Source organism: Salvia miltiorrhiza, chromosome 3 (genome assembly GCF_028751815.1).
Source record: "Salvia miltiorrhiza cultivar Shanhuang (shh) chromosome 3, IMPLAD_Smil_shh, whole genome shotgun sequence".
In the NCBI taxonomy this organism is placed as follows: domain Eukaryota; kingdom Viridiplantae; phylum Streptophyta; class Magnoliopsida; order Lamiales; family Lamiaceae; genus Salvia; species Salvia miltiorrhiza.
In genome coordinates this window covers 57,883,742-57,894,932 of record NC_080389.1, presented here as the reverse complement: position 1 = coordinate 57,894,932, position 11,191 = coordinate 57,883,742, and the positions used below count along the sequence as shown (strand labels likewise).

Below are 11,191 nucleotides of genomic sequence, written 5' to 3'. Positions count from 1 at the left end.
GTTTCAGTATACTATATTCCAATTTCCAGGCTTCAGCTCCAACCACCTCTTTCAAATAAAAGGATGTTTGAGCTTGCCCCATTTTTTGGGGGTTGATTTAGCATATCTGGTTTCTTTCCTGATAGTGTTTGGTTTGTAGATAAAATTGCAATATCGGTTAATATGTACAATTTTAAGTAATTTATGTCAGTTAATTAACAATTTTAATAATCCATGAAATAAGTATTTTAAATGAGAGTGATTTCAATGAAAATTTGTTAGTTAATAATGAATCACTCTACTTTAAGTAACCCAGTTATTGATTTGTTGATTAGAACGGAAGCGTCTTGGGCACGGAGATTAAGAATAAAGGGTTGAGTGTGTAAAGTGGGTGGGGACATAAAGTGTTGAGTGTGTAAAATGGGTGAGGACCATTTGTTTAATGTGTATAGAGAAGGTAGGGACCACATGCTATTTTTGAAAAGTATCAATTAAAGTGGGACAAACAAAAAAGACAAGTATGCTAATTGAAGTGGGGCGGGGGGAGTAGATGATTCGATTACTGATTTGTTGATTAGAATGGAAGCGTCTTATCAATTAGATGATTCCTCGATTTACTAATAAAATTGAAAGCGTTGTATTACTATACTTAGAGGGTGTTTGGCTGAGCTTATAAGCTCCTCAAAACAGCTTATAAGTTCCTTCAAAGTGTTTGATAAAATAAGCTTCTAAACAGCTTATAAGCTCTAAAAAAAAAATAAGTTCATCTACCCTAACTTATTTTTTTATAATCTTATATGCAACAATCATTTTACAAATATTTTTCAACTATAATTTATTATTTTCATCATATATCATATAAATTCATTTCTCTTCGATTTTCTCTCTCTAACTTATAAGCTCAATTATCCAAACACTTTGACAACTTATAAGCTCTTAAAAATTATACTCTTATAAGCTTTTTAAATATCTTATAAGCTCCAAGAGCTTATAAGTTCTTTAAAATAAGCTTAGCCAAACACCCTCTTAATAGGTCTTGGAATTTGGGGCAACTTAAAAGTGATTATTCTATGAATATGAGGAGGGTAAAAATATTTTCACATCCAAAATTTTATAATTTTTTAACCTATATTGTAAAAAAATATTCTTTTTCATGGAAGTTTTTTATTTGAATATTAATTAATTGAGGTGCCTTCATATGCAATATTTTAATAAAATGAATGATTTTAAAATATATTTTCTAGAGTATTTAAGCAGTTTAAAGAAACGACCAATTTTTCCAAGAGATAAATGAAAAGAAACGAAGTTAAAAATTATTGAATGAATTAAAACTTGCTTGCCTTTCTCTGTTTGGTTGAGTGATGTGTCAAATGGTTTATTAATACTAATAATTTTGATAAATAAATAGCAATAATGAGAATTATAGTGGGTTGTACATGGATATATTTATTAAAGTTAAAAATAGAGATGAATTTCGTAGATGGACGGAAATGAAAATATGAAGATGTTTTTGATGGATGGAAGGAGCATTATATAGATGTTTGGATTTTGTATTTGACAACAAGGATTATTTCATATTTCTATTACCTTAGTTCCCTCCATCCAAACACAGTCTAACATAGAGACTTGCTCAGTTGCTTAGTTGGCGTTTGGAGTCTTCTCACAGTAGAAAAATATTTTCCCTCTCTCTCTCTCTCTCTCTCTCTCCCTCCTCTCGCATTTCTCGTAGACATCTCAGAGTCCTACTCTCTGATTGTTGGCATAATCCTCTTTAGTAAGTTAACCATCTTCCATTTCATGCTTAGATCATTTTCTCGATTTGGAACTAAAAAGAAATATGATCATTTTAGGGTTTCGAGTGGGTGACACCTGTTTGCGGACATAATATATTGATGAAGTATCTTTTTTGTTTATTTATGGTTAGATCTGCCCTAATTTTCTGCGTGCAGTTGTTGTAGCTTGAACTGCGAGTAGATTGCTGATCAGGGATTTGGATTAAGCAAGTGTTGAATTTTAGCAATGGTAAAGTCGCTGTGTCTGCTTTAGCTGTGCTTATTATTTACTACTTTTTTTCCCCTACTGTTATTTGTCCTCTGGGTTAATGGTTTTCAGTATGGAATGTGAATTTCTATTTTTCAGAATTTTATAGTTGGAGCTTTCAAACCAGCATGCCACATTTCAGTTGCATTCTCAGATGGAAAAAACCGAAAGCAGGTATCTTTGTTTATTGTTCCTAATTTGAATTTCAAGAATTCCTCTGCAGTTGAAGTGTTCATGTAATTTGCTCGGAGTGCCTTGAGTTACATATTCTAATTGAGGATTAAAACTTGAATCTTGGGACTTTATACACGTACTTATTATGTGGTAGAACTTTATATATGCACTTATTTTGTTCTGCATCAAACACTAATGTTCTATGGTTATGTTGTTGATCCAGCAGTTCATGTAAATGTTGAGTTTTTCTTTCTTTTTCTTAAAAAGGAGGATCAATAAATATTGAGTTTTCATTGTTAATTTGATATATCAGTTAATTATTATCTTAGCATTCATCTTATTTTCACTGTAGGTTCCATATAAGAAGGAGAATGGTCAAGCGATAACAGTCCCACTCTTCCAAAGTCAAGATAACATAACAGGCACGGTACGATATCTTCACATAGCTGATATCATCTTTACCAATTTTACTCCCGAGATTACTGTTGCTTCTGAGTTGGTTATTTACCTTGAGGGTCAGTATTCATTTGTCTTCTTTTCAGATTACTGTTGAACCAGTTTCAGGGAAGAAGGTGGAACACAATGGGATCAAAGTTGAGCTTCTTGGTCAGATAGGTATTTTTCTTCTTGGTATCCTGGATGTTATTCTGGGCTTGTAGATTGAGTTCTCCTTTATTGTGTGTTCTAGTTATGTGTTTTCTTTGTTGTCTGATGTCCGCACTAAATCTGAAATCAAGACTGTCAAATTTCTTTTCTAGGTACCCAAAATGTACAAATATCATGAAGGATTACTAAAAGATTGAAACATAATACACTAGTTGACTTATTATCCAACGAGCTTCTTCTCAGTACCTTTTTTTCGTTTGCAGAAATGTATTTCGACAAAGGCAACTTTTATGACTTTACATCTTTGGGTAAGTTTCATTGGGTTCTATATTTTATGGAAGCTACAAAACAGCTAAATGTGTTCTACACGTTCAGCCTTTCTGGTCATTGTAACATATACTGAAGAAAATTGCGACATTCACTATTTATCTCAGTTTAAAACATCATCCTTTTTTGGTAACTCTAACAGTCTCACTGTGTTTATATAGTTCGTGAGCTGGATGTTCCCGGAGAAATATATGAGAGGAAAACGTTTCAATTTGAATTTTCAACCGTGGAAATGCCATATGAGACATACAATGGGGTAAATGTGCGGCTAAGGTGAGTTGCAAATCTCTTTAATGCTTCAATGCACTGCACTTATTTGTTTGCAGACTTTGATATGGGCTATGCATTCTATTTTGCTACATTTTGGCAAAGCAGGAAATGACATTGGTCAGACTGGCCATTAGTATTTCTAGGGATTTGATTTGTTGATGTTGTGCTTGTGAACTGTCAGTTTAGATAGTTGTTTGAAGCTGTGAAAACTCCCATCTTCTTTTTGCATTTAATGGTCTATATATTTTTAGGTGTGCTGAAGTCTGAGAGATTGCATCCTATTAATTGCATTTTTGCCTGGTTTGGCATCAGTTTTACTCCTGTTCTTTCCAGTGTCATTTGTCAATTTTGTGGGCCAACTTCATCAAATTTTTGTGCTTGTTTCAGGTATGTCCTAAAAATAACAATAAGCCGGGGTTATGGTGGAAGCATTACACACTTTCAAGACTTTGTGGTAACATACCAACTTCTTATTTGCACTACTCCTAATTTGTTTTCCAAATTCAGACAGCATATATTATTAAGATATGAGATGAGTTGGTAGTATGACACTGTTGCAGTAATTGCCACGATTTAATTAGCCTAGTTTGTAAATTTGTTACTTAATAGAAAATTAATGCACTTTTAGAAGTGAGCTTTAATTGGTTATTGCTATGTAGTTGTGAGAAAGTTTTATGTCTCTGCTTCATTTGTATGATCTCTTATTCCTTTTTATGCTAACTGGATGGATCTTTCTAATGCCCTTTTTTTGGTGAAATAAATGCTATCACTCATTCCAGAGTGTACTAGCTTGGCCACTTTCTTGAAGGCTTTTTCTTCTTACTTTCTTTAAATCATAAGTCTTTGTTGCTATACATGTTGTACTCAAATACTGTCCATTTTCTGATGTCAGGTCTGGAATTATACCCCCCCTCCATCAATCAACAATAGCATCAAGGTATTCTCATATGTTCTGAGTTGTACATAAGTCTGAAGTTTATTGTTGTGCGACTTTGTACATGGAAACACCAAGAAGGGTGTTTGTAATGCAGTTTCCATATAATATCAGATATGTGATACAGATATTGAGTGTAAATTGCTTATTCTCCCACTCATTCTTCACAAGAGTATGCCTATAATCTTTTTCTTTCCTTTTTTCTATTTGAACTTGTAGATGGAAGTTGGAATTGAGGACTGCCTTCATATCGAGTTTGAGTACAATAAGAGCAAGTATGCAATGCTAACTCTCAACTCTGTTTTACCAGTCCATTTGAGACAGAACTGAATTTCAATTCTTGGTGCTGCTTAGGTCATGTAGGTGAAGTATTATATGATTATGTGATTGGGGATCATTAAAAAGACCTCGATTGAGTGGTTCTGTTACTTGGATCTAGTAATTTTTTTCTCAAATTTTGAAGCTCGTTAGAGGTTGATTGTGATGCCAATATTGATCTGGAATGCTGATTTATCCAGGTATCATCTGAAAGATGTTATTATAGGCAAAATATACTTTCTTCTCGTAAGAATCAAAATAAAAAATATGGATCTGGAGATTAGGCGACGGGAATCAACAGGTTCAGGGTCCAACACCCATGTTGAGACCGAGACTCTTGCAAAGTTTGAACTGATGGATGGTGCTCCAGTCAGAGGTATGCTGATTGCTATCCTTTATCTGTTGCTTGCGTGAACTGGCGACTAAAACTTGATGCAAGTGTCTTCTTTATTTGGTTGTATTAAATTTTCCTCCACAATTTTGTTATTTCCTTATTAACTCTTCTTTTGGACCGTGTTCTTCTTGCTTGTCAGTTTTTATTTAATTGATTAGTCTATCGTTCTTGTTATTTATTTATCTCTCCATTATTATTAATATGATGCAAATCTGCTTATTTATTTATATATTTATCTTAATGAATTGATAATAGTTGTTTTACTAGATCCATGATATATACTCAATAATCACTTGGATGACAGGTGAATCAATTCCAATTAGATTGTTCCTCAGTCCGTATGAGCTGACTCCCACTTGTCGAAACATCAACAATAAATTTAGTGTAAAGTACTACTTAAACCTTGTACTTGTTGATGAAGAGGACCGTCGATATTTCAAGCAACAAGAGATCACAATATACCGGATTGGAGAAACATCATGATTTAAGTTACTCAAGTATTGAAGGTTGGATGCTTCCAACCCCAGGGTCTCATGATTTGAGACGTTTATCGAAAAGTAAGAACTGTGTCTTATTAGTTATTGCTGTACAACCCATCTATTATACAAAATGCATACTGTACAGAGGAAAAGTATGTACGTTGTTGGCTGTCCAGATTGATATTTTTGGCAGGTTTGTGGATACAATTAGTTAAAAACATTTGACTGTAAGGCGAGGCCATATCGACTTTCTAAAAACAGGCTCTTGTACTCTACTTTCCCAGGATTGATTCTTGTGTATTTTCCATGTTAAGTTACTGTGCGCTTTGAGCTCTAAATAATACTAAAAGTTTCCTTCATATTTGTGTTTCTAAAAGGGGTAATTGCTGCATAGTCTGATGTTATTTATGTTTAATTTTTGTATGCGTGTTTTAGGGGGCGTTTGAGTTGAATGATAATGCATGAATTGATAAAATAATTAAATGTTCAATTTTCATAATTCGATCTGTGAATGGAGGACTTGGCTCGCTTTCTTATCACTCAATTGGTGAATTATTTATTATCCTAAAGATAAATTATTTAATCATCCTTTCATCCTCCTTTGTTCTATCAATCTATTATTATTTCATTTACCAAATCAAATGCCCCTTAATTGTACAGTCTGAGTTGAGCTAGACAGAATTCGATAGAGCTTCTCTTTGGCTTAATGTATGGTCTCATTCCTAAAAAAATATTATGGTTTCATTCGAATTTTAAAATTAAAATCTGTCTTCTTGATTAAATTAAAAAAAATTGAGATCACAATGGCTCTAAGCACTATCGCTAGATTAATATATCTAGCTTACTATTACAACAAAACAAACACAGATTTAATATTTTATGTGAAGAAAAAAGCTCAAAACTAATACTCCCTCCGTCCCCGAAATGGCTTCCTCTTTGGGGACGGCACGGGTTTTAATAAAAAGTTGTAAAGTGTATTGATAGTGGAGAAAAAGTGATATAATTATTATTGGAAGTTGTGAAAAGTGTTATAATTAGTATTGGAAGTGGTGAAAAGTGAAAAGAAAGAATAAATAAAGTATTGTTAGTGGTGGGGTAGGTTTCCAAAAATGGAAAGAAAGAAAGAGGAAGTTATTTGGGGGACGTCCCAAAATGGAAAAAGAGGAAGTTATTTTAGGGACGGAGGGAGTATAGTATAATGTTTTATCACGTACTATCATCGAACAAATGAAGAATCAATGAAATGTTATTTAATTGATATTTACCTTTTAATTGGATAAATATCATGAAAACCCCTTAAACTTTCGAAATGTTGTCTAAACCCTCAAACTATTAGGTGTTTATCAAATATATCCTGCATCTATTTTTCGGTTACCAGAAATGTGATGTGACTCGCCGGATGTCACAAATGTAATTTATATTCTATTTTTTTAAATGACATGGAAAAAACGACTTCGTTTCGTACCATATTCTATCGTGTTTATCCCTAATTCTAGGTTATTAGCGTGAATTTCAAACACGATAGGAGTGAATTTTAAATTTCAGAGTGAATTTTTTTTTAATGGTATGGTACGAAACGACGTCATTTTTGTCATTGCATTTAAAAAAAATAGAATATAAATTATATTGTGGTATCCGGCGAGCCACATCACATTTTTGGTGACCGAAAAATAAATGCGGGATATATTTGATAAAAACCTGATAATTTGAGGGTTTAAAGAACATTTTGAAAGTTTTTTGATATTTTTAATAAAGCGGGTATACTTCAGAAATTTTCATGATATTTACCCTTTAATTAATATAGGAGACTATAGTAATGAGGATTCCCTTGGAAACAAAAGCTTTATATGCCAATTGGAAAACAAATATATACTGATAAAAATAAAATACTAGTAGTAGTCAATAATACTAGAATCGAGTTTAAATAATTTCATAATTATGTAGACTTATACGTATTGTCGCACGAAAAATGCAAACATTTCACATTTGAAAACACTCAGAAAGCGCGCCACGGTCTGAGCTCACAGCAGCAACCAGAAGCCTACGATGAAATTTGTGTCCATTTCATCCGGCGTCGCGTTACAACGACGCGCCGCCACGGCAGTTTCAAACTATATCCTCAGCTGCGGGTGGCGCAGCCTATCCTCGTCCGCCGCCCCAAAGAGAGTCGGCACCCATGACGGCAAATTCCACTGCGATGAAGCGCTTGGCTGCTTCATGATCCGTCGCACCACTAAATTCTACAACGCCGACATCGTGCGCTCTCGCGATCCCATGGTATGAGAAAATCCGTGCTCTTCGTTTGCTTCTGATTGCGGCCGCGTATAATTTGGTGGAAACTGTGTTGTTTTTCTTGAAACATTTGTAGGTTTTGGATAAGCTCGACGCCGTGCTGGATGTTGGAGGCGTTTACGATCCGAGCAGAGACAGATACGATCACCATCAGAAAGGTTTTGAGGAGGTTTTTGGTTTCGGGTATTTGACTAAGCTCAGCAGTGCTGGCCTTGTCTATAAGGTGTTGTCTCTAATGCCTAACAGAAATGTTTGGATTTTTTCACTCCTTATAGTTCAATTATGATAATCGACCGCGTCTTTAGTTTTTGAAATGGTTCCTACCCTTTGGCTGAGATGAAATTCTCGATAGAATTAAGTTAGTGGGGTTTTGTTTGTCTCAATGCATATGGTCCAAATATTTTACGTTTGAAATTTACAAGTATTCGTGTGAAACTATTGTTGATGTAGTTGACTAATTTTAGGAAATCGTTGATATGCATTGATTGGAATACTAATGGTAGTATATATGAGAAGCAATGCCTTTGTGTTTCCATTTGATTAACTCTTGAATTAGTGGTGTTTTTATTCAACCCCTAAATGCAGATATAGAAGCTGATTTTTTATTACTAGTTTGTATTTGTAGTTCTTTAGTTTTCTTCACTTTATTTTCGTATCTATTGCTTGTTTGGTCTGTAAAGTTGTCCTTTCATTTAGTATTTTATTCTAAAGCATAATAATAGGCATGCATATTCTATTTATGATAGTTTTGATTCCTTCCTCATCCCAGCATTACGGCAAAGAAATAATTGCGAAGGAGGTTCAGTTGGACTCAGATCATCCTGATGTGCATCGCTTATTTTTTACAGTGTACAAGAACTTTATAGAGGTACAAGATTTGCATTCTTGCACATTTACCTTTGCTTGTAGGTCTTGATTTATCGCCATTATATTATATGTCTCATCCATTGGAGTGAGCAGATTAAACTAATGAACACATAAGCTTCGTTTTAATTACTATTTTATACACCCTAATATCATGAAATCTTCTATTTAGTGTACTGTACCCATTTAGCCTTCTATATTGCTCAAGACTGTGGCTGTTGAAAGAGGTTCTTAGGCGATGCTTTCCGATATGCTTATTGGATGGTGTGTGCTATAATTTATATGAGTGTGGGTGGTAACTGGAATCATGGTTTTCTGTTATCTTGTACTTTTTTTACGAGTTATGCTTGGCCATTGGTGTGGTGGCACTAAACATTCTTGAATGCATTAAGCACCCATGCATAAGCGGGTGATGAGATCTCCTGCGAGAAATTCTAGTAACTCAAAGATAAAACCCCTTGAATTAACCTAGTTCATAAAAGAACGTTCATAATAATCCTAAAACATACGCTGACAAGGTTTATAAACCTTACAAAACTAATAGAGTCCTACTTGAATAAGTAAACAATAATAATAGGAAATATACTAAAACTAAATAACTCTAAGAATATGCGGCCTTCTTCTGCACCGCTACTTCTGCTTTTCTCTTTGTCCTAACATTAACCTTGGCAACTGTTCCCGACAGCAGGCTGTTGATGCTGTAGACAATGGAATCAGTCAATACAACACCACTCAGCTTCCAAGGTTTGTAAATAATACAAGCTTGTCGTCAAGAGTGGAAAGACTTAATCTTGACTGGATAAATCAGAACCAATCCCCTGCAGAAGAGGATGCATCTTTTCAACAAGCAATGGAAGTAGCTGGCAAAGAGTTTCTAGAGGTTCTCTTTTGGAAATTCTATATTTTATGGAGCCTAGTAATTTTAATTTTTTTAATAATGACAGTTGAGACGTTTGGCAAGATATACTTACAACTGAACATTCTATACATCTTTCCCAGTGCATCAATTTTCATGCTAAATCATGGTTGCCAGCTCGATCGGTTGTCATGAATAGTCTCTTGGCGAGGAAAAGTATAGATTCAAGTGGTGAAATTATTGTGCTAACCAATTCAGTACCTGTAAGTTGCAACGCACTTAAACTTAAAAGTCTGCGATCCTGTCCCACATTTTTCCTGCAAGGCCCTACCTTTAAGTCTCTTCCTGAATTTCTTTTAGTCGGTAAGTTGTTCGATAATGGAGAATATAATCATTACTGATGAACCTAATGTTTTGTCAGTGGAAGCTTCACATTTTTGAACTTGAGAAGGAACTGAAGATCACTCCTAGCATCAAATATGTTATCTATGCGGTACTCCTTAAATCTCTCTGTCTTTCTTTCTGGATGTGAATAAACATGTGAAAGCAGTGGTCTGCAGAGAACTCTATTCTTCTACCAAGTTCTGATTGAATCGTTTAGACTTTTTAACAACATATGAGGAAGTAGAGTCGTCACAAGTTTGATAACTTTTAACTGTAATCTACCTCAGTATGCAATTTCTCTCTCTTCCCCAAATCCTATAGATAAATGTTCCCATGGTCTAAGCAGATACATAGTAAAGCAACTATTCGATGGAGTGATTTAGCTGAAATGGAAGTTTGAGATAGCTAAAGCTATCTTCAGCCATTTGGTGTTGTGAGTGTTCAATTGGGAAGCAACAATCAGCCAACACTGCTCCCCCCCCCCCCCCCTCTCTCGCCAGATATGGATAACTTTTCTTTTTGAACTAGCAGAATAAGAAAACTGAGGTCTCATAATACTTTTGCTGTTCAAGTAGTTTACAAACTGATGATTCTCCCTGTGCTATTTTCAGGATGACAGGAGTGAAAAGTGGCGCCTGCAAGCTGTTGCAGTTGGACCTGATAAATTTGATAGTCGCAAACCTCTCCCACCTTCTTGGAGGGGCTTGAATGATGATGACCTTTCCCAAGTTTCAGGAATTAGTGGCTGCACCTTTGTGCATATAAGTGGATTTATTGGTGGAAATAAATCTTATGATGGTGCTCTTGCAATGGCAAGAACATCTTTGATGCTAGCATGATAGAGAATACAACTCAACTTAGGAACTTGTTTTGGAAGAATTGTCACATTGGTTTAATTGGGATGTAGTGCGAAAGTTATTTCCCCTCCCAACTGCACTCGGGCACTTTATATGTAGGCTGTAAGAAAAATTTCTCCCAATTTTCTGCTGATTTTCTTCCATTAGCTAATATAGTGTATATCACTATCAAGCTCTTTCAAAATATATTTTGCTATGTTGGGGTTTAGAAATGGGACATGAAGAGGATTAATAATAGATGGTTCTTCGTGAGAGGCAAGTCTGAATAATTTTAATCTTAAGTTCAACGTGTTCTCAGGTTTGCTTCTTGTAAAGTGACCTTATTATCGACCAAGCATCGAGTCTATCCAAATACAAGTGTGAGCTTGACATATGACTCACTTCTATTTTATTCTTCTTATGTTATGTGATTTTATT

At 34.7% G+C, this 11,191-nt stretch overlaps 2 protein-coding genes across 5 annotated transcripts; both read left to right on the top strand.

Moving 5' to 3' along the window:
* The first annotated feature begins 1,396 nt into the window (after positions 1-1,396).
* On the top strand, positions 1,397-5,880 carry LOC131014719 (vacuolar protein sorting-associated protein 26A-like). 3 transcript variants are annotated; one of them, XM_057942788.1, is made up of 12 exons: positions 1,397-1,753; positions 1,929-2,001; positions 2,119-2,193; positions 2,546-2,620; positions 2,736-2,808; positions 3,063-3,107; positions 3,288-3,399; positions 3,784-3,850; positions 4,289-4,333; positions 4,550-4,605; positions 4,849-5,024; positions 5,347-5,880. In XM_057942788.1, exons 2-12 carry the CDS (start codon positions 1,999-2,001, stop codon positions 5,523-5,525), a joined length of 906 nt encoding a protein of 301 aa, XP_057798771.1. In that variant the 5' UTR covers positions 1,397-1,753; positions 1,929-1,998; the 3' UTR covers positions 5,526-5,880. The 3 variants fall into 3 exon arrangements, with proteins under 3 accessions (XP_057798771.1, XP_057798772.1, XP_057798773.1); XM_057942789.1 differs by having other exon boundaries at positions 1,545-1,753; positions 1,904-2,001; XM_057942790.1 differs by having other exon boundaries at positions 1,603-1,753; positions 1,830-2,001.
* Positions 5,881-7,375: 1,495 nt separating this feature from the next.
* Positions 7,376-11,165, top strand: LOC131014714 (uncharacterized). Of its 2 annotated transcripts, none has more exons than XM_057942781.1 (7): positions 7,376-7,798; positions 7,890-8,036; positions 8,583-8,681; positions 9,366-9,557; positions 9,677-9,796; positions 9,955-10,026; positions 10,529-11,165. In XM_057942781.1, the coding sequence occupies exons 1-7, from the start codon at positions 7,568-7,570 to the stop codon at positions 10,754-10,756; spliced, it is 1,089 nt and encodes a 362-aa protein (XP_057798764.1). In that variant the 5' UTR covers positions 7,376-7,567; the 3' UTR covers positions 10,757-11,165. The 2 variants fall into 2 exon arrangements, with proteins under 2 accessions (XP_057798764.1, XP_057798763.1); XM_057942780.1 differs by having other exon boundaries at positions 7,440-7,798; positions 9,363-9,557.
* Positions 11,166-11,191: the final 26 nt, after the last annotated feature.

Coding starts and splice junctions, on each gene's coding strand:
- LOC131014719 (XM_057942788.1), top strand. Junction 4,334..4,549: donor CAATCAACAATAGCATCAAG/GTATTCTCATAT, acceptor TTGAACTTGTAG/ATGGAAGTTGGAATTGAGGA. Junction 4,606..4,848: donor TTTGAGTACAATAAGAGCAA/GTATGCAATGCT, acceptor TGATTTATCCAG/GTATCATCTGAAAGATGTTA.
- LOC131014714 (XM_057942780.1), top strand. CDS start 7,568: ATGAAATTTGTGTCCATTTCATCCGGCGTCGCGTTACAACGACGCGCC. Junction 8,037..8,582: donor GTGCTGGCCTTGTCTATAAG/GTGTTGTCTCTA, acceptor TCCTCATCCCAG/CATTACGGCAAAGAAATAAT. Junction 10,027..10,528: donor TCAAATATGTTATCTATGCG/GTACTCCTTAAA, acceptor TGCTATTTTCAG/GATGACAGGAGTGAAAAGTG.